The sequence below is a fragment of the Pristiophorus japonicus genome, chromosome 9 (genome assembly GCF_044704955.1).
Source record: "Pristiophorus japonicus isolate sPriJap1 chromosome 9, sPriJap1.hap1, whole genome shotgun sequence".
Lineage (NCBI taxonomy): Eukaryota > Metazoa > Chordata > Chondrichthyes > Pristiophoridae > Pristiophorus > Pristiophorus japonicus.
In genome coordinates this window covers 228,296,188-228,318,799 of record NC_091985.1, presented here as the reverse complement: position 1 = coordinate 228,318,799, position 22,612 = coordinate 228,296,188, and the positions used below count along the sequence as shown (strand labels likewise).

General features: G+C 51.0%; 2 protein-coding genes across 2 annotated transcripts; one reads left to right on the top strand and one right to left on the bottom strand.

Moving 5' to 3' along the window:
• Positions 1-1,087: 1,087 nt before the first annotated feature.
• Positions 1,088-1,399, top strand: LOC139272848 (histone H4). Its single transcript, XM_070888963.1, has one exon. It carries the CDS (start codon positions 1,088-1,090, stop codon positions 1,397-1,399), a length of 312 nt encoding a protein of 103 aa, XP_070745064.1.
• A 12,209-nt stretch (positions 1,400-13,608) lies between these two features.
• On the bottom strand, positions 13,609-13,995 carry LOC139273841 (histone H2A type 2-A-like). Its single transcript, XM_070890917.1, has one exon. The coding sequence runs from the start codon at positions 13,993-13,995 to the stop codon at positions 13,609-13,611; it is 387 nt and encodes a 128-aa protein (XP_070747018.1).
• Positions 13,996-22,612: the final 8,617 nt, after the last annotated feature.

Here is a 22,612-nt window from a genome sequence, read left to right as displayed (position 1 = left end):
GCCAAGAAATCTCCAGCCAAGAAATCTCCAGCCAAGAAACCAGCAGCCAAGAAATCTCCCGCCAAGAAAAGGAGCACCAAGAAGGCGCTAACAGTAAAAAAGACAGCGAAAGCGGCGGCTGGGAAGAAGCCGGCTGCGGCGAAGCCCAAGAGCCCCAAGAAGGCCTCAGGCACAAAGGTGAAGGCGGCCAAAAAGGTGGAAAAACCGAGGGCCAAGGCCAAATCAGCAAGACCCAAGAAAACAGCGCCCAAAAAGTAAATAAAAAGTGCAACTTGTAAACATCTGAACCCAAAGGCTCTTCTCAGAGCCACCCACGCCTCTCAGAAAAGAGCTGATCCCCGAATCAAATGATCCCTGTCCCGGGGCCGGGCTCAGATTTCAGACAGAAATCATTGAACATGAAGCCAGGATCCCTGGTGACTCGCTGACATTGGCTGCACCCACCCCTCCCCCAGTGTCTGCAATAAAACACACAGAGAATGGGATGTCCGGCCCGGGCCTCACTAACTGGGGATGTGTTCGGCTCCAATCTCAGTTCCTGGTCATTGTCATTTCACAGATTCAGGGGGAGAGTCTGAGACGGTGATACTGGCGGAGATACCCCGCCTCACAACTCAAACCCCAAACACCACATTCTCCAAATCAGCTGGAATAAGGTGTTTGTAAACTGCTGAACCCGTCTGTGAGAGGAAGTGTGGGGAGATGGAACAAGGTCTGAGATTGACAGGGACGGGACTGTATATAGGCGGGAATATTCGCGATTGTTAATTGTAACGGGACCTTATTTAAAACTTCAGGTTCCTGGAAGCCTTGAAGATGAATTCCGAGACTGTAAAGGTTTGTGCGGAGCGCTGTGTTTCGGTTCTATTGTCGGGAAACGGTTTGAAATTGGCGGCTGCAGAAAGTTGGAGGAGGAGCTGGAAGATCAGAGGCCGCTCTCTGCTCTGTCTGTCAATCCTGACTCTATCTCCTCCCCTTCCCGCCTCTCTCACTCTGCACTTTCTCAGTCAGGTCGGCTCCGGCTCTATAAAAAGGAGCCGGGAGGAGGTCGCGTCTCATTCAGCGACTGTTTGAGTGAAGAATCATCATGTCTGGAAGAGGTAAAGGAGGCAAAGGACTGGGTAAAGGCGGAGCCAAGCGGCACCGTAAGGTGCTCCGTGATAACATCCAGGGTATTACCAAACCAGCCATCCGCCGCCTGGCTCGCCGTGGCGGTGTCAAGCGGATCTCGGGCCTGATCTACGAGGAGACCCGCGGGGTGCTGAAGGTTTTCCTGGAGAATGTGATCAGGGATGCAGTCACCTACACTGAACACGCCAAGCGCAAGACGGTCACTGCCATGGATGTGGTGTACGCTCTGAAGCGGCAGGGCCGCACTCTCTATGGATTCGGCGGCTGATTAACTCGACCCTTCCCCGCCCCCACCCCCCCCCCCTACCCCAAACACAACACAAAGGCTCTTCTCAGAGCCACCCACCGCCTCATAGAGAGAGCAGCGACCTGGGGATGGGAATGCGGACAGTTTGGTTGGGAAATGGTTTCGGCTGTTTAATTAATGGAAAAAAATATTTGGATTTATATAGCGCCTTTCACGCCCACCGAACATCTCAAGACCAATTAAGTACTTTTGGAGGGTAGTCGCTGTAGGAATATGGGAATTATTAAATATTTTACAACTATTGTAAATATGAGAGATCAGATACTCCGGCTGAGAGTCACAATTACCACCGGGCGGGATACACAATCCACTTTACACATTACAGTCTCCCCTCATAGCTAATTCCTGTCATATTGTGAGGTTTCTGAGAATCAGTTAAACGGGACGGCACTGGCGGGATGGATGCGGGACTTTGTGTTTATAGGAAGCAGTGACCGGGGATTTATTCCCGCCCGGTACAGACGGATCAGGGAATGGAACAGAATTCAAACCGGAATGTTGCAGAGAATGGGATTGGTGACTTATAATGGGGCACAATCGCCGTTATAAAGATTGGGATTCTTAAATTGCTGGCGGGAAATTAGAGTTTCTTTAATCTCTGTTGGTTAATATTCTGAAATTGGCGGGCTTTTTGAAATTGACCAACTGTCAGTTTCAGTTCAGCCAATCAGGGGCCAGTATTCCCCGCCCTTCATTTTCACTCTCGGTGCTTGGGTCAAACTTGATTGGCGGTCGGGTTGCAGCCAATCACAGCCCCGGGGCGGACCCTCACACACTTTAAAAGGAGGCACAAGAGGCGGCTCTGCATTAACAGTCTGTGTGCCCCAGATTGTGCTGAGATCCGTTCAGAAAATGGCCAGGACCAAGCAGACAGCGCGCAAATCCACCGGAGGGAAAGCTCCTCGCAAACAGCTGGCCACCAAAGCGGCCCGGAAGAGCGCTCCGGCCACGGGCGGAGTGAAGAAGCCTCATCGCTACAGACCTGGTACCGTGGCTCTGAGGGAGATCCGCCGCTACCAGAAATCCACCGAGCTGCTGATCCGCAAACTGCCCTTCCAGCGCCTGGTGCGGGAGATCGCTCAGGACTTCAAGACCGACCTGCGCTTCCAGAGCTCGGCAGTCATGGCCCTGCAGGAGGCCAGCGAGGCTTACCTGGTGGGGCTCTTTGAGGACACCAACCTGTGCGCCATCCACGCCAAGCGAGTCACCATCATGCCCAAAGACATCCAGCTGGCCCGCCGCATCCGCGGGGAGCGCGCCTAGACTCTCCCTGCCTCGGCTCGAAGCTTCAGCACCAAGTGCAACAACGGCTCTTTTCAGAGCCACCAAATCAGCAAAGGAAAGAGCTGCGATCTCCTGTAACCAGAGCTTCGTGTTGTTCATTAACCCACTGTAGGGACGGGCAGAGGGTGTGGGACTGATTACTGATCGTGTGTTCATATACCAACTCTGTTCACATGGGAGTTATTGACTAATATTAACTAATGAGTCATTTAATATTTTCAGAAACTGACATCGGCTTTGCGTCGCTCTGACCCCGAGTTCCCCGGGGCAGAGCACAGATTTCCCCATTCGGTGTTGCCGGAGAATGGGGGCAGGCAGATCTGGGAAGTACTGCAATTGACCCGGGTCCTGTGTGTGTACATCGCTAGCTGAGGCAGTGCGGTCTAAACTGACCGGCTTAGCAGAGAAATACACAGCCCGGGAACAGAAGCAGCATTCAAATTATCTCAAACCAGACCAGAATTAAACTAGGCCCTTTTATTACAAGCATTAATTCATCACCGCCGACTCTCTAGTTTTCATAGACAAATTAAAGAATATTTAAGGAACCGGTGGCGGTATTTATACAATTGTTGAGTGACAACTGTAGTTCAATTATTCGCTGTTAACTGGAAGAGTGTATGTGTGAGCAGAGACCGGGAACTGAAAACTCCCCCATACAGATAAGGGGTAAGCCATTTGGGACAGAGATGAGGAGAAACTTCTTCACTCAGAGTTGTTAACCTGTGGAATTCCCTACGGCAGAGTTGTTGATGTCAGTTCGTTGGATATATTCAAGAGGGAGTTCGATGCGGCCCTTACGGCTAAAGAGATCAAGGGATATGGAGAGAAAGCAGGAAAGGGGTACTAAGGTGAAAGATCAGCCATGATCTTATTGAATGTGGTGCAGGCTCGAAGGACCGAATGGCCTACTCCTACACCTATTTTCTATGTTTACAGGTTTGAAACAGGCCAATCTATCGGTACATGAATTCAAGGGCTCTGACTCCCATTAAGTCAGTAAGCAGCCCTTCCACAGATACTGTGGGTGGCTCTGAAAAGAGCCTTTGGGTTATTAAATTAAATCTTGTCCGCTTTACTTGGACGAAGTGGTGGTTTTCTTCGGCAGCAGCATAGCCTGGATATTCGGCAGCACCCCGCCCTAAGCGATGGTCACCTTTCCCAGCAACTTATTGAGCTCCTCGTCGTTGCGGATGGCCAGCTGCAGGTGTCTGGGGATGATGCGGGTTTTCTTGTTGTCGCGGGCCGCGTTGCCGGCCAGCTCCAGGATTTCAGCGGTCAGATACTCGAGCACAGCAGCCATGTAGACCGGGGCTCCGGCACCCACACATTGAGCGTAGTTCCCATTTCGCAGAAGCCTGTGAACGCGGGAACTGCAGTCCGGCCCGGGAAGAATGAGACTTGGCCTTGGCCCGAGCTTTACCGCCGTTTTTTCCTCTTCCAGACATTTCCACAATCCACAGATTCAGAGAAAGAATGCGAAACTCCTCCCACATCTGTTCTTCTTATACATTCTGGAGGGATGCAGGGAGTGAACTTGTGATTGGTCGCTCTGCGTTGCATTTCATTGGTCTTTTCCGATGACCAATCATCATCTGCTTAGCCTGCCACTGAAAAGAGGGCGAAAATTATTGTTCGACTTCCAACGAATCTTCAATTTCAAAAACCCCGCCAATAATTTTTACAATGCGGATTATGTTAATAAATTCATCATTAGCTAAAGATTTCCAAACACATTTTATTCCATATTGCCTTCCAAATTCCAGGATGTTACAATCAGGATTAAATTCGGGTTGACTTTCAAACATACTGTAACGGGACACATTGCAGCTCAATCTTTGTACAAGTTGGGAATCACAGATCATGGATCGATCCTCCGCACAGGCGGGAGTGAGACCAGAACTGGAAGTCCTTCTGTGAAAAGAGAAGAGGGACAGAGTGTTCAAACTGCCCCGTTCTGGTCTCTGTAAGAACTCCCATTCTGGGTTGTTGCACACGCAGGCCCCGGGTAATAAGCGGGTTGACTAACTAGAATTTTTTTTTTATTGAAAAGGGCTTGAGAAATAATGAGGTGAGTAAAGTCTGAGTCTCAACCCTTAAAACAAGACCATAATTCGTCGACAGGCGACCAGGGAGTGTTTGTAGTTTACTGGGAGGGAAATTCATCAGAGAAGCTAAGGCTGAACCGGACAGTAAAACCGCTTATCTGAAAATTCGTATCTAAATCTACCCTGGATCTTTAAATGTTGTCAAAAACACTTGCTCAGGAAATAACTACAGTAATTTGAGGTTAAAGGATGACGCATTTGTGCAGCTCTTTCAGAGAGGTTGTGGGTGGCTCTTAAAAGAGCCGTTGTGTTTGGGGTTTGTTCTGTCAGGACAACGTGGTGTTTTACTTGGAGCTGGTGTACTTGGTCACCGCCTTTGTCCCTTCTGACACGGCGTGTTTGGCCAGCTCCCCGGGCAGCAGCAGGCGCACGGCAGTCTGGATCTCCCGGGAGCTGATGGTGCAGCGCTTGTTGTAATGGGCCAGGCGGGAAGCCTCACCCGCGATGCGCTCGAAAATATCGTTCACAAAAGAGTTCATGATGCCCATGGCCTTGGAGGAGATGCCGGTGTCGGGGTGAACCTGCTTCATCACTTTGTAGATGTAGATGGAGTAACTCTCCTTCCTCGACTTTCTGCGCTTCTTGCCGCCCTTCGGTGGTGTTTTCTTGATGACTTTCTTGGCGCCTTTCTTGGCAGTAACTGATTTCTTCTCTTCAGGCATCGTCTTGTTCAATTCAACGCAGACATGACGTAAACTTAGCTCGGAGCTCGCATTATATAGGCAGCCCCACACTCCGCCCACAGCCCTATGCTAATGAGGAATGGGTGAAGGCAACGATTGTGATTGGTTCACTCGCTGCGTAGTCAATTTCCATTGTTCTGTAATTCTCTGATTGGTCTCTTTAAACATCCAATCAGATTTACTGCTCGCCACAATCTCAAATTCTTGAATTATGTCATCAGTTACATCCCCTCCCGAGCCATATTCTATTCTTTATCGATCTAGATGTCTACATGTTCGACAGACATTGACCGGTTTGTAACCGAGATTGCCTGAGGGTCACTTCTGGTCAGGACTTGGGAGTCCTTCTATGAGGGCAAAAGGCCCTCACGGTCCTTCCGCCCTGATGCTGCCTTCATCCCACCGTTTAATTCAACACCTTTCTTATCTGTCACTGCTGTAACTACATTAGTTGTTTCAGTGTTACCTTCACCTGGAATATGCCGTAGCTTCTGTGCCGTAAACGGCCTATTTCCCTTAGCACAGGGGACATAAATTTAAAGTAATTGGCAGGTTTCGAGGGGAAATTTCTTCACGCAGAGGGTTGGGGTCTGGAACTCACTGCCTGAATGGGTGGTCGAGGCAGAAACCCCCCCACCCGAAGACCACCTAATAAGACTGTGTTATTTTGCCATCTGGGGAGTACACCCCAGCAAAACACCCACCCAGCACTGTGAGGGGAGACCTGCCCTCACAGCTTCCCTCTTTCCCACCCCCCCTCACTCACTCTATCTCTCTCTCTCTCTGTCTCTCCCCTCTCTCCCTGAGACCTCTTTCCTCCTAATTAAAAAATCAAGACAACTGAGCAGAGGGAGCAAGGCCCCTCCCCAATCGTTAACCAGGGGAGAGGTGTGCCTCATTAAGAGCTCACACATTTAACGAGGCCTATTAAGACCATTAAGGCCTGTGACTTTGGGGTGCGTGTAGCCCTTAAAGGGACCCCATGATGGCAACCCCATCCATGTCGGTGGCAGGGCCAGTTAAGACGTACGCGCAGGCGGTGTCCGCAGCCACGGCGCCTCCTGCTGCCCTGCCACCATTTAGATTAATAACTAAAAAACATGGGGTCAAGACCTACACTCACCCCACTATGAGCATCGAGGAGTGCGTGTGGGCGATGGCTGGGGTAATCGGCCCCTCGGCCATTGTCGCGGCCCCCAAGATGTCCGCGAAGGCTGTGTTCTTCCTGGGGTCAGAGCGGGCGGTGTCCCTGGCCCTTGAAAAGGGGCTCACGGTGGGCGGGGCGTTCCTGCCGGTGGACCCTCTCGAGGCCACCGCGCAGAGGGTCATTCTTTCGAATGTCCCGCCCTTTGTTCCCGCTGAGCTCCTGCTCCCCCACCTATATCAACTGGGGGAGGTAAATCGGGGATTAACCCGATACCGCTCGGCCTCAGGGAGACCAGCCTGCGTCACGTGTTCTCCTTCCGCCGCCAGCTTTTTATCCGGCTGGCGCTGGAGGAGACGATGGAGGGCACCTTCAATGTGGTGCATGAGGGGACTGCCTATCGCATCTTTTGGACGTCGGACGGCATGCGGTGCCATGCTTGTAGGGAGGTGGGGCACGTTCGCAAGAACTGCCCCACCTCCAAGGCCGCCAAAACACCAAAGGCGGCCAAGGCTGGCGCCACCACCACCTCTCCCCCTAGTAGCGTCCGCGTGGATGCGCGGACATCGTTGGAGGCCTTTGTCTTCATGGCCTCCAGCGGGGGGTAGGGAGAGCAGCCGGGCAGAAGGAAGGCACGGAGGAAGGTGAAATACCTTGAGGTGCGTCCCCTCAGTGCACCGGACAGCCCCATCACCGCGCTCGGCCCACCCCTGTCACCAGCGAGCGCGGGGTGCCTTGAGCCCGTGCCCGAGCCCTCGTCCAATACCGCAGAGGGGCTCGGGCGCGGGCAAGAAAAGCAAAAGGGGGGGACGGAGCGGGAGGGCTCGGCAGACATTGAGTTATCCCTGTCTCCACGCCCCACCAGACAAAAAAGGAGGCGCCGCTCCAATGAGGCGGAGGGGGAATAACTTCCCTCCGCGGAGGAGTCGGTGCCCGCCGCATGTCCCGTGTCCCCCACCAGTGCCCCCAAACTGCGCCGTAGGCGGGGGGAATCTGTCCCCGGGGAGGGTCAGACAGTCGAGGCTGCCCAGCCTCTGCCTCCCGGGGATGGCGTGCCTGTCGTGGGGGGCGCGGGGCCAGTGGAGGAATGCGTCGCTGCCGGGTCGGGCGTCCCGGGGACTGAGGCGGGCGGGGCCGAAAAGGCCGAACCTGAGCCCGCCCAGCCATTATCCAACTTCCCCCGGGAGTTGCTCGATCCGGCAGATAAAGAAGATTTTAATAATTTTAAAGAACCTACACACGCTGGGCTGGGGGGTGATGGTGGGAATGGGGAAGAACACCAACCCTCGCCCCCAACTTTGGAGCTGGGGGACTTGGAGGACCTGGAGCGGTTCTTCGACCAGGTCTCTCCATGTTCCCCGGTGCCTGGGGTGGAGGGGGAACCCCTTCCGCTGCCGCTTCCTGACCCAGCACCACAATTAAAAGAGCCCAGTGGGGACTCCTAGGGGTGGGATTGGAGCAGAGCCATGGCCGGATGCAGCGGCTGGGCCATTTCCCGTACCTCGGGCAGTCGATGGACCGGATGCTGGCGGTGCCCTCCTGGAGGGGGATGGGGACTCGGTGGAGGGCGCGGGAGAAGATCTCGAGTCCATGGCCAGTGAGGCGGTGGATCTCCTCGTGCCCGCTGCTGAATCCCCCCTCATTCCTGTAAAGGAGCTCCGGGACTTTATGGTCCAGAGCCAGGGTTGCCGCAACCGAGCCCATCTGGCCCTGGAAAAATAGTCCGAGCCGGCGCTCCTTATCAGGTCCGTCCGTGCTGCCACTAAAACCATGGCCACGGGCGGGCCCTTATCTAAGGCGCAAAGCCTTGAGCTGCGCCAGTTCAAAACGTTCCTCGCTGGGCTGCTGAGGGAGTGGAGGTCAACAAACGACTCCTCTGCCCCACCCTCCCACAATATGTTAAGGTAGAGGTTGCACTATGCTTTTGTCATGAAGATAACCATAGCCAGCCTCAACATCAATGGCGGCAGAGAGGCATGCCGTAGATTTAACAATGTTTCGCTCCTGTGGGAGGGGAAATATGTGGTGTGCTTCGTGCAAGAAACACACACCGTTCCGGGAGATGAAGCCACGTGGCTCCTGGAATGACAAGGAGAGGTCCGCATGAGCCACCTCACTGCCACTTCTTGTGGGGTGGCCATCTTGCTGGCCCCGCATTTTCAGCCGGAGATCTTGGGGGTCGAGGAGCCCATGCCAGGCCGCTTGCTGCATGTCACAGTTCGCTTGGGGGACGTGCCACTCCATCTCGTGAACATGTACGCCCCTGTGCCCGGCCCGCAGCAAACGCGCTTCTTTGAAGAAGTGTCCGCTCTTCTTGGCTCCGTCGGTGACTGCATTGTCCTCAGAGGGGATTTCAACTGCACCCTCGAGGTGAGGGACCGTTCCGGTGCCCCGCAGAGCATGACAGTGATCAAGAAGTTGAGGGACCTGGTCAGGTCCTTCGACTTGGTGGACATTAGGCGAAATCTCCATCCCGACTCCAGCGCCTTTACTTGGGTGAGGCCTGGAGTAGGATGGTCCAGAATTGACCGCCTTTATGTATCTTGAGCATACAGTTCCTGTGTTCCGGCGGCCTCCATGCAGCCGGTGCCGTGTTCGGACCACCACCTGGTGTGGGCGGAGCTCGCTTCGCTCCGCGCGAGAATGGGGTCCGCGTACTGGCATGTTAACAACCAGCTGCTGGAGGACGAGCGGTTCCAGGCCTCTTTCCGTCGTTTCTGGGCTGACTGGAGAAGGAAGCAGGGGGGCTTCTCCTCCTTGAGGTTATGGTGGGACGTGGGCAAGGTTCACGTCCGTGTCTTCTGCCAAGAGTATGTGAGGGGGTCGACCAAGGGGCGGGCGGCCAGGGTCGGGCGCCTAGAAAAAGAGGTGCTCGACCTGGAATCCCGTCTCGGTCAAGTCGTCGAGGACCCGGCCCTGCGGACGGTGTATGAAGCAAAGAAGGCTGCCCTGAAGGACCTGCAGTTTGTCGGGTCCCGAGGCGTGTTTGTGAGGTCACGGATCTGATTCCTGTGGGATCTGGACCACGGCTCCCCCTTCTTCTACTCGCTGGAAAAAAACAGGGTGTCCATAAGCAGCTCTTGACGCTGCTGGCCGACGACGGCTCTCTCATCTCGGATCCACAGGGCGTCAGCAACAGGGCCCGAGGATATTATGGGGCTCTGTTCTCTCTGGAGCCGTCCAGCGAGGAAGCGCATAGAGTTTTGTGGGAGGACCTGCTGAAGGTCGGCCCGGAGTGCGGTGAAAATCTGGAAGCTCCGCTAAGCTTGGCGGAGCTGACCAGCGCCCTCAACCGGCTCTCGAGGGAAAAAGCCCCGGGGCTGGACGGGCTGACCGTGGAGTTCTACAGGGCGTTCTGGGACGTCCTGGGGGGCAACTACATGCGGGTCCTGGGGGAAAGTCTGGCGACCGGGGAGATGCTCCTCTCTTGGCACAGGGCAGTTATCGTCCTGCTGCCGAAGAAGGGCGATCTCCGCCTATTTAAGAACTGGCGCCCAGTCTCCCTCCTCAGCACGGACTACAAAATCTTTGCCAGGGTGATATCTGCTCGCCTTGGCGCCGTGCTGGACCACATGACCAGTCCTACACGGTCCCAGGCCGGACAATCCATGATAACATCCATCTGGTCCGGGACCTCATCCATCACTCCCAGGAGGCTGGTCTGTCAGTCGCTTTCCTATCTCTAGACCAAGAGAAGGTGTTCGACAGGGTGGATCATGACTATCTGTTCAGAACTCTGCACGCTTTCGGGTTCGGGACGCATTTCGTCGCCCGGATCCGACTTTTGTATGCCGCCGCGGAGTGTCTGATTAAGGTTAACGGGTCCTTGACGGCGCCCCTTCGCTTTAGGAGAGGGGTGTGCCAGGGATGCCCCATGTCCGGCCAGTTATATGCCATCTGCGTGGAGCCTTTCCTGCAGACGAGGTTGACGGGGCTGGCTCTGCAAGGGCCGGGCATGGAGGACATCCTCTCGGCTTATGCCGATGACATGCTCCTCACGGTAGAGGATCCCGTTGACCTGCGGAGGATGTGTGAGTGCCAGGCGATTTACTCGGCCGCATCCTCCACCAGGATCAACTGGGAGAAATGTTCCGGACTCCTGGTGGATCAGTGGCGGGTGGACTCCCTGCCGGAGGAGTTCAGGCCTTTTGCTTGGAGCACGACCCATCTCCTCTATCTGGGAGTCTACCTTAGCCCCGAAGAGGAAGCCTGGCCAGTGAACTGTGAAGAGCTGGAGGACAAGGTCGCCACTAGCCTAGGGCGCTGGACAGGACTGCTTCGAGTGCTGTCCTACAGGGGTCGAGTGCTAGTCATAAACCAGCTGGTGGCCACTATGCTGTGGTACCGGCTGGTCACTTTGACCCCTCCCCCTGCGTTTGTCGCCAAGATACAGAAGAAGCTGGTGGACTTCTTCTAGAACAACAGGAAGCACTGGGCCTCTGCAGCGGTCTTGAGTCTCCCACTGAGGGAGGGCGGTCAGTCGTTGGTATGCATCAGCACCCAGCTCGCGACTTTCCGTCTTCAGACCCTGCAGAGATACCTTTACGTTGAGCCCCCTCCTTGGTGGCGTGCGCTGGCGACGTATTTCTTCTGCCAGCAGCACAGCCTCAACTACGACACGCAGCTCCTGTTTGTGAGCTTGGGGAGCATCAGTACCGCCATCCAGGGGCTGCCTGTCTTTTACCAGAAACACATCAGAGTCTGGAACAAAGTCTCCACCAAGCGCAGCTCTCCACCGGCTGGAGTGGCGGCTGTCCTGCAGGAACCGCTGCTTGGGAATCCGTACCTCCACGACCGAGGTTTCAGGTGGCAGTCGGACGAGAGGGCTGTGGCTGGTGAGGTGACCAGGGTCAGGGACCTGCTCGATGGCGGAGGAGCGGGCTGGATGGCGCCAGACATACTGGCCGCGTGGCCGATGCCATCGAGTCACTAAAAACAGCTCTGGGCCCTGACTCCGTTAGGTGTGTCGAGGAGGCTCAAGCACATGGGGAGATCCCGTTCGAACTGACCCCCGTCCGGACGGAATTCCTCATCGCGCCAAACCCCGGAACCTCCCTCGGGGGCCGGCGCCTCACAACTTGAGCCGCCTCGGAGAAATCCCCTCCGTGCCTTTCAGTTCCGCGCGGAGGGGTTTCCTGTACGGGCTGCTCCTGCACACTCTCAACCTTGCCATCCTCGTCTGCCATCCAGACACGCCATGGCGTACCATCTTGCCGTCCGGAGGAGGCGGGGGTCCCCGATGCAGTGCACTCTACGCGGGAGTCCTCCCACTATTTGTCGGGGACTTGGCCTGGAGTGTGGTGCATGGAGCAGTCCCATGCAATAAAATTTTTAAGCCGGTTCACGGGCTCCCAGGCCGCCTGCAATTTCTGCAGTCTGGAAGAGTCCGTGTTCCATGTTTTTAGTGAATGTATGAGGTTGCAGCCCCTGTTCCATTATTTCAAGGGGCTGCTCCTCAATTTCTGGCTGCACTTCAGTCCCACACTCCTGATCTTTGGGCACCCTGTGCGGAGGGGAGCGGGTAGGTCTGAAGGCCTCCTTGTAGGACTGCTCCTGGGCATGGCCAAGGGTGACATCAGCTGGTCCAGGCAGCGGGCGGTAGAGGGGGTCATTCAGCCTGACTGCCTCCCTCTCTTCCATGCTTACATCCAGGCCAGGGTGTCCCTAGAGATGGAGCACAGGGTGTCCACCGGTACGCTCGCGGCCTTCCGCGAGAGGTGGGCGCCGGAGGGACTGGAGTGCATTGTCACCCCAGGCAACCAAATTTTAATATGATTTTATATGTTTTAAAGTTTAATTTGTTTTAATTGCTGGGTTTTAGTGTCCCCCTCCCCTTTTATAGGGGACACTTGTAAATTATGGTTTTACTGCCCAAAAAACCCCCCACAAAAATCATCAAAAAAAAAGGGCACGTGAAAAGTGTTTGGAGTGTCCCCCAGATCGGGGGGGGGGAGCACTTGGATTAATTTATTATGTTTTCCTCAAAAGAGTTGTGCCGTAAACGGCCTATTTCCGTGAGCACAGGGGACATAAATTTAAAGTAATTGGCAGAAGGTTTAGAGGGGAAGTTTCTTCACGCAGAGGGTGGGGGTCTGGAACTCACTGCCTGAGTGGGTGGTCGAGGCAAAAACCCTTACCATGTGCACTTGAAGTGCCGTAACCTGTGGGATTAGGCTGGATAACCTTTTGTTGGCCGGCACGGACACGATGGGCCAAAGTGGCCTCCTTCCGTGCTGGAAGCTTCGATGATAAATGTCTATAATTCTGAAACTAAAAGGAGATACCATCCATCGTGCATATGCGGACTTAAAACATACAGAACAAAATGAAAATCAACGATATCTCCCTCCGGCACCCCCCCCCCCCCCTCCCCCACTCCCAGTGAGGCGGTGGGTGGCACTTCGAAGAGCCTTTGCTTTGTGCTTGGGGGAGAGGGTCGCGTTGAATCCATAGAAAGTGCGGTCCTGTCGTTTGAGAGCGAACACCAATTCCATGGCAGTGACCGTCTTGCGCTTGGCTGCTCAGTGTAGGTCTAAATTGACCGGCTAAGGAGAAATTCACAGCCCGGGAGCTCCCGGGAACAGAACCAGCATTGCAACTCTCAAACCAGACTAGAATTAAACTAGGCCCGTTTAATAACCGCCGACTCTCTTCATACAGCTTTCATTGATAGACTAAAGAATATTTAAGGAACCGGTTGCGGTATTTATACAAGTTTTGAGTCTCTGACAACTGTAGTTTAATTATTCGCTGCTAACTAGAACAGTTTGTGTGAGCAGAGAACCGTAATGCAGATACCAGGAACTGAAAACTCCCGCATACAGGTCTGAAACAGACCAATTTGTCGGTAACTGAACTGAAGGTCTCCAATAATACAGTCAGCAGCCCTTTCAGATACTGTAAGTGGCTCTGAAAAGAGCCTTTGGGTTATTAGATTAAATCTTGTCCGCTTTACTTGGTCTTGGACGAAGTGGTGGTTTTCTTGGGCAGTAGCACAGCCTGGATATTAGGCAGCACCCCGCCCTGAGCGATGGTCACCTTTCCCAGCAGCTTGTTGAGCTCCTCGTCGTTGCGGATGGCCAGCTGCAGGTGTCTGGGGATGATGCGGGTCTTCTTGTTGTCACGGGCCGCGTTGCCGGCCAGCTCCAGGATTTCAGCGGTCAGATACTCGAGCACAGCAGCCATGTAGACCGGGGCTCCGGCACCCACACGCTGGGCGTAGTTCCCCTTTCGCAGGAGCCTGTGAACACGGCCCACAGGAAACTGCAATCCGGCCCGGGAGGAGCGAGACTTGGCCTTGGCCCGAGCTTTACCGCCGGTTTTTCCTCTTCCAGACATTTCCACAATCCGCAGGTTCAGACAAGGAATGAGAAGCTCCTCCCATATCTGCCCTTCTTATACCTTCTGGAGGGATGCAGGGAGCGAATTTGTGATTGGTCAATCAGTCGTGGATTTCATTGGCCGTTTCCGATGACCAATCACAGCCTGTTTAGTCCACCAATGAAAGCAGGGCTGAAATTATTGGTTCCCAACAGTCAGAACCTAACGATTTTTAAAATTCAAAAATCCCGCCAATAATTGTTAAAATTGCGGATTATGTTAGTAACTTCACCATTAGCCATATATTTCTAAACAATTTGTTTCCTTTTATCTTATTCCATGTTTCCCTTGCAAATTCCAGCCTGTTAAAATCAGGATTAAATTCGGCTTCAGTTTCAAACTGTCTGTAACGGGCGGGACTCAGTCCCCACTGATTCTGTAACGGGACACATTCCAGCTCCATCTTTGTAAAAGTGAACTTGTTTTCACAGGAACTGCTCTGGGAGTGAGACCAGAACTGGGAGTCCTTCTGTAAAAAGAGAAGAGGGACAGTGTGTTCAAACTGCCCCTGTTCTAGTCTCTAAGAACTCCCATTCTGGGTTGTTACACTGCGGGGAGTCTCGGGTTAATAAACGGACTGAGCGCAACGGAATAAAACAAAACGTGAAAAGGGCTTGAGTGAGACTGTGTGACTGAAATCGGAGTTTCCCCGCCCCCCAAAATAAATTCGTCGGCAGGCGTTGTGAATGAACGGGTCTGAGAGCAAAGGGAAAGCGACCAGGGCCCGTGTTTGTAGTTTACTCACTGCAGGAAATTCCAGCGTCGCCAAGGTCGAACCCGTCAGTGAAGCTGCTTATGAGAATTCAAAGCTAAATCTACAGCTGGAACTACAAAGGTTCTCACACACAGGAAATAATTACAGTAAATTCAATCTGAAGGGTGATGTGTTTGTGCAGCTCTTTCAATGATGTTGTGGGTGGCTCTTAAAAGAGCCGTTGTGTTTGGGGTTTGTTGTCAGGACAGCGTGGAGTTTTACTTGGAGCTGGTGTACTTGGTCACCGCCTTTGTCCCTTCCGACACGGCGTGTTTGGCCAGCTCCCCGGGCAGCAGCAGGCGCACGGCGGTCTGGATCTCCCGGGAGCTGATGGTGCGGCGCTTGTTGTAATGGGCCAGGCGGGAAGCCTCACCCGCGATGCGCTCAAAAATATCGTTCACGAAGGAGTTCATGATGCCCATGGCCTTGGAGGAGATGCCGGTGTCGGGGTGAACCTGCTTCATCACTTTGTAGATGTAGATGGAGTAACTCTCCTTCCTCGACTTTCTGCGCTTCTTGCCGCCCTTCGGTGGTGTTTTCTTGATGACTTTCTTGGCACCCTTTTTCGAAGCTGGTTTCTTTTCCTCGGGCATCGTCTTGTTCAGTCAGGCACGGATATGAAGGAAATTCTGCTCCAGGCTAGCATTATATAGGCAACCCCACACTCCGCCCACAGCCCTATGCTAATGAGGGATGGGCGAAGGCAATGACTGTGATTGGTTCATTGGCGCGTTGTCAATTCCCATTGTTCTGCATCTCTCTGATTGGTCTCTTTAAACATCCAATCAGATTTATTGCTCGCCACAATCTCAAATTCTTGAATTAGGTCATCACTTACATCCCCTCCCGATTTATACACCGTTCTTTATGTTTCTGTTCTGCTCTCAGACAAAAAATGGTTAATGACGGCCGGACTTATGAGGAAGGTTCATTCATGTTTTTTCCTATATATATATATATCTGAACAGCAAACTCGCTGCTGTGTTTGTCGTTCTAGATTTCTACATGTTCGAGACATTGACCGCTTTGTAACCAAGATTATCTGAGGGTCACTTCTGATCAGGACTTGGGAGTCCTTCTGTGAGGGCAAGGGACCCTCACTGTCCTTCCGCCCTGATGCTGCCTTCCTCCCATCGTTAAATTCAACACCTTTCTTATCTGTCACTGCTGTAACATGGATGTAACAGCATGGATTTATGAAGGGGAAGTCATGTTTGACAAATTTGCTGGAATTCTTTGAGGATGTAACGAACAGGTTGGATAAAGGAGAAGCAGTGGATGTGGTAAATTTGGTCTTCCAGAAGGCATTTGACAGGTGCCACATAAAAGTTCTGCACAAGGTAAAAGTTCACGGGGTTGGGGTAATATATTAGCATGAATAGAGGATTGGCTAATGAACAGAAACCAGAGAGTCAGGATAAATGGATCATTCTCGGGTTGGCAATCAGTAACCAATGGGATGCCACAGGGATCAGTGCTGGGACCCCAACTATTTATGATCTATATTAACAACTTGGATGAAGGGACCGAGTGTAATGCAGCCAAGTTTGCTGACGATACAAAGATGGGAGGAAAAGCAATGTGTGAGGAGGACACAAAAATTCTGCAAAAGGACATAGACAGGCTAAGTGAGTGAGCAAGAATTTGGCAGATGGAGTATAATATTGGAAAGTGTGAGGTCATGCACTTTGGCAGAAAAAAATCAAAGAGCAAGTTATTATTTCAATGGCGAAAGATTGCAAAGTGCTGCAGCACAGGGGACCTGGGGGTAATTGTGCATGAAACACAAAAGGTTAGTATGCAGGTACAACAAATTACCAGGGAGGCCAATGGAATCTTGGCCTTTATTGCAAAGGGGATGGAGTATGCGACTGTTGTACAGGGTATTGGTGAGGCCACACCTGGAAATTTTGGTTTCCATATTTAAGAAAGGATATACTTGCTTTGAAGGCAGTTCAGAGAAGGTTCACAAGGTTGATTCCGGAATGAGGGGGTTGACTTATGAGGAAAGGTTGAGTAGGTTGGGCCTCTACTTATTGGAATTCAGAAGAATGAGATGTGATCTTATCGAAACATATAAGATTATGAGGAGGCTTGACAAGGTGAATGCAGAGAGGATGTTTCCACTGCTAGGGGAGATTAGAACTAGAGGGCTTAATCTTAGAATAAGAGGCCGCCCATTTAATACTGAGTTGAGGAGAAATTTCTTCTCTGAGGGTTGTGGATCTGTGGAATTTGCTGCCTCAGAGAGCTGTGGAAGCTGGAACATTGAATAAATTTAAGACAGAAACAGATAGTTTCTTAAACGATAAGGGAATAAGAGGTTATGGGACAGGGAAGTAGACCTGAGTCCATGATGTATTAAATGGCGGAGCAGGCTCGAGGGGCCGTATAGCCTACATTTGCTCCTATTTCTTATGTTCTTATGTTCTAATTACATTAGTTGTTTCAGTATTACCTTCACCTGGAATGTGTTGTAAATGTCCATGATTCGAAGACTAAAAGGCCATTCCGTCCATCGTGTACATGCTAATTTAAAACACCTAACACCACAATATAAATCTTGGCAAAAAACATATCTATACAGAACAAAATGCTCTCTCTGTGAGGCGGTGGATGGCTCTGAGAAGAGCCTTTGTGTTGTTCTTGGGGGAAAGGTCGCGTTGTTCAGCCGCTGAATCCATAGAGAGTGCGGCCCTGCCGTTTCAGAGCGTACACCACATCCATGGCTGTGACCGTCTTGCGCTTGGCGTGCTCAGTGTAGGTGACCGCATCCCTGATCACATTCTCCAGGAAAACCTTCAGCACCCCGCGGGTCTCCTCGTAGATCTGGCCCGAGATCCGCTTGACACCGCCACGGCGAGCCAGGCGGATGGCTGGTTTGGTGATGCCCTGGATGTTATCACGGAGCACTTTACGATGCCGTTTGGCTCCGTCTTTACCCAGTACTTTGCCTCCTTTGCCTCTTCCAGTAATGATCATTCTTTACTAAAATCGCCGCTGAATGTTAGTCTCTCGCCTTACCCATTGTCTGTTGAGCCCACCAATGAAACGAGGGCAGAAATTCCTGTCAACAATCACACCCCGAATTATTTTTAATTTCAAAAACCCCGCCAATAATTTTTTAAAGTGCGGATTATGTTAATAAATTCACCATTAGCCAAAGATTTACAACCAGGTTTGACTTCCGTTTATTTTATTCTATATTTCCCTTACAAATTCCAGGCTGTTACAATCAGGATTAAATGCGCGTTCACTTTCAAACTGTCTGTAACGGACGGCAATCAATCCCCACTGACTCTGTAACGGGACACATTCCAGCCCAAACTGTGTAAAAGTTGGGAATCACAAATCATGGATCGATCCTCCGCACAGGCGGGAGTGAGACCAGAACTGGGAGTCCTTCTGTGAAAAGAGGAGAGGGACAGAGTGCTCAAACTGCCCCCGTTCTGGTCTCTGTAAGAACTCCCATTCTGGGTTGTTACACTGCGGGAAGTCTCGGGTTAATAAACGGATTGACCCGTAACAGGAATTGAAGAATAAACTTGAAAAGGGCTTGCGAGAGAATGAGGTGACTGAAATCTGAGTCTCATCCCCTGAACAAGCTCTTAATTCCTCGGCAGGCGCTGTAAATGGGAAAGAGCGACGAGGAACCGTGTTTGTAGCTTGAATGGCGGGAAATTCAACAGCGGTCCTAACTTCGAACTAGACAGTGAAGCTGCTTATGAGAATTCAAAACTAAATCCACAGCTGGAACTGCAAAGGTTCTCAAACACACTTGTTAAGGAAATAATTACAGTAAATTGAGTCTAAAGGGTCTTTCAGAGAGGTTGTGGGTGGCTCTTAAAAGAGCCGCTGTGTTTCTGGTTCTGTCAGGACAGCGTGGAGTTTTACTTGGAGCTGGTGTACTTGGTCACCGCCTTTGTCTCTTCCGATACGGCGTGCTTGGCCAACTCCCCGGGTAGCAGCAGACGCACGGCGGTCTGGATCTCACCGGAGCTAATGGTGTCAGATTCTGGTATGTGAGTGTGTATTTTATTCTGTACCTGTCAGTCCCTATTATTTGAGTGTAGTGTTTAGTCTGTACCCGTTGGTCTCTGGTATGTGAGTGTGGGGTTAATCTGCACCGCCAGCTGCTATGTGAGTGTGGATTTTATTCTGTACCTCTCGGTTCTGGTATATGAGTGTGAGTTTAATATCTACCTGTCAGTTTTTGGTATGTAAGTGTGATCTTTAATCTGTACCTATCAATTTCTGGTATATAACTGTGGGCTTTATTCTGTACCTGTCAGTTTTCGTTATATGACTGTGGGGTTAATCTGTACCTGCCAGTTTCTGGTATGTGAGTGTAAGTTTTATTCTGTACCTGCCAGTTTCTGGTTTGTGAGTGTAAGTTTTATCCTGTACCTGTCAGTTTCTGGAATATGAGTTTAGGTTTTAATATGTACCTGTACAGGCCCTGAGCCCAATTTGAAATAAGGATTAAGTAAAGATGAGCATTTGACCAGGGGAGCCTGACGCGTCGTACTAACTACTTTGGATCAAACACATACACTCTCTGTACCGTGGAAGGCTGCAGCAAAGGTCGACCGTGTATCAAACCACACAGAATTCCAGCTGATTATTAAAGGACTAAAATACCGCTCTTTCAATACTTTTTTCTTTTTAAAGGTGAGTGCTGGGCAGGATCGGATAATTTAAGTGCAAGGTCGGAGGAGAACTCGAATTGTGTTGCGTGGAGTTCATGTCTTGGTGTGGAACTCTGCAGGAAGATTATGTTGCAGAGTGGAGCAGTTTTACTTCCAGCTCTGCCCTGCTTTAATGCTGCCTCTGATGCACTAATTGCGACCAGACTGGTGCTGCCAGATGCTTTCAATGCAACTATTTTTACTCCTGTCTCTCTACACCCCACCCCCCTCCCCCCACGTCCTGCAAGGGCTGGTTTGCAAATTGTTGCGTTTTAAGCTTTCTGTTGTCTTCTACAATACAGAGGATCAGTTTAAACGAGTCTTGTGTGTGTGGGGTTAAATGTCTGAGACTGTTAATTCTGTTTCTAACTGAGCTCAGTTTAAAAGCAGCACTTGAAAGCAAGCCACAGGAGTTGGGTGCATTTCGGCTGTTTTTGAAGTTTTGTGTGGGAGGCGATAGTGCTGGCTACAAAACAAATACATATATTTTTAGACTTTTCAATGTGTAATAAGGTGAATTGAAAGATTCCTTTAGCAGTTTCACCAGATGAAGTCTGGACTGTGGCCAAAGTGGAATAAAACCAATCTTGTTCACTTAAGGGTTTTATGTAGCAGGTTTTGTTTTTACGGTGTCATGTCGAGCTGTGTGTAATAAGACTCCTTTTTATAAAGTTTTTAAAAAACTCCACGGCGCTTCGCAATCCACCCACTGCCCACATCCCGTGGAGTCGTTTTTAATGGGACACAGGAAACTAGAATGAAAGGTAAAACGCAGAATCTTTAGTTAATCATTGTCGCTCCTGGGAACAGACTGATTTCTGGCCGCGCGTTCTGCTCTGAAACCAGTTAATGTACAGCTGGGAAAGCGCAGCCGGTAAACAGAATGGGTGACCTGGGCCGCCAGTGTCACCAGTGGAATTAATTCTGGTCTGGGCTCCTCCGAACTTCTTGTCTTCAAACATTTGCTCCTCTGAATTTTCCTGAGCTGCAAAAATCCGCCCCCTCCCCCCCCACCCCCCCGCCCCGCCCCCCACGTCCTCTACACCATTTCCTCCTCCTCCGGTGTGTCAAAATTCAGCTCCCCACTCGCTCTTTCCCATGACCTTAAAACTGTGTCTCTCCTCACCTCCCTCCAGTCCTCCCTTCCTCGGTCGGTCTCTGGGCTTTTAAACTTTGGAATGACCACTTCTGATTCATCGCTTCTCCTCTCCCTCATTTCTGTCCTTTCGGATGGGACGGATAGAGTGGTCATTATCACATTGCTGTTTGTGGGAGCTTGCTTTGCGCAAATTCGCTGCCGCCTTTCCTACCTTACAAAAGTCACTGCATTTCAAAAGTACTTCATTGGCTGTGAAGCGCTTTGGGATGTCCTGAGGTCATGAAAGGCGCTATAGAAATGCAAGTCTCTCTTCTTTTGAGGTGACTGGCACTGTGAGCTTTACCTCTTGATCTTTGGATTTTTCAATTCATTTTGATCGAATTTTTAATCGTGGCAAGACGAAGAAGTTAATCATTAATCGGGGCAGCGCTGCATCCTGCTGCTTGTGTGTTGGAAATGAAGAATCTCTAGCACAGAAACAGCCCACTCACCCGCCTGATCAATGCTGGTGTTTATAATCCACACTAGCCCTCTCTCACTCTAATTGCCTCTTCCCACCCTGCCCTAGTTTCCCTCTCCCGCATGAATGCATCAAGCCTCCCCTTCAATGCATCAATGCTCTCTGCTTCATCACTCCCCGTGGCAGCAAGTCCCACATTCTCACCACTCTCTGTAAAGAACTTCCTCCCAAATCTGTTACTGGCTATCTTATATTTATGCTCCCTTGTTCTGGACTTGTCCACAAGTGAAAAACGTTTCTCCACACCCACCACACCCACTCCTTCATAATGTTAAAGACCTCTGTCAGATCTCCTCTTAGGCTCAGAAAAGGCGAGGGCCCAGGGGCAGCACGGGCCAGCCCACACTGCGATATGTGTGCGCACTAGGTCCGTGCAGCAGAGCTGGTCTCCAGTCGTCTTGGTTAATCCTTGCCACTGGACCAAGACCTAGCTCTGCCAAGCCCGTGTGGTGGCTGGTGTGCAACGGCCACCACACGTTAAAAAAATCCACGCACAGGCATCTTCCACCCTTCAACATGTAGTTCGGGACCTGGAATATTAGGTCCTTCATTGAAACACCTGTGAATTCATCCCTTTTTGGCTGGAAGTAAGTCATCCTCGTTTCGAGGGACTGCCTATGATGGATGCGAGTGTGGGCTGTAATCTGTACATATCAGATTCTAATATGCGAGTGTGTATTATATTCTGTACCTGTCAATCTCTGGTATGTGATTGTGGGTTTAATCTGTACCTGTCAGTTTCTGGTATTGAGTGTGGTGTTTATTCTGTACCCGTTAGTCTCTGGTATGAGAGTGTCGGGTTAATCTGCACCTGTCAGCTGCTATGTGAGTGTGGATTTTAATCTGTACCTCTCGGTTCTGGTATATGAGTGTGGGTTTAATATCTACCTGTCAGTTTTTGGTATGTGAATGTGAGGTTTAATCTATGTGTGTCAGTTTCTGGTACGTGGGTGTGGTCTTTAATCTGTACTTATCAATTTCTGGTATATGACTGTGGGCTTTATTCTGTACCTGTCAGTTTCTGTTATATGACTGTATATTTTATTATGTAACTGTCAATCTCTGTTATATGACGGTGGGGTTCATATTTACCTGTCAGTTTCTGGTATGTGACTGTAGGTTTTATCCTGTACCTGTCAGTGTGTGGTATGAGTGTGGGGTGTAATCTGTACATATCAGATTCTAATATGCGAGTGGGTATTATATTCTGTGCCTATCAATCTCTGGTATGTGAGTTTGAGTTTTAATCTGTACCTGTCAGTTTCTGGTATGTGAGTGTGTGCTTTAAATCGAACCTGTCAGTTTCTGGAATATGTAATGTGTATTTTATTCGGTACCTGTCAGTTTCTGGTATATGAGTGTGGAGTTTAATCTGCACCTATCAATTTTTAGTTTATGATTGTGGGCTTTAATCTGTACCTGTCAGTTTCTGGTATGAGAGTATGGGTATATCCTGTACCTGTTAGTTTCTGGTATGTGAAAGTGGATTTTAATCTGTACTTATTAGTTTCTGG

Excerpts from the sequence above, each read along its gene's own strand:
- LOC139272848 (XM_070888963.1), top strand. The coding sequence starts at position 1,088 with ATGTCTGGAAGAGGTAAAGGAGGCAAAGGACTGGGTAAAGGCGGAGCC.
- LOC139273841 (XM_070890917.1), bottom strand. The coding sequence starts at position 13,995 with ATGTCTGGAAGAGGAAAAACCGGCGGTAAAGCTCGGGCCAAGGCCAAG.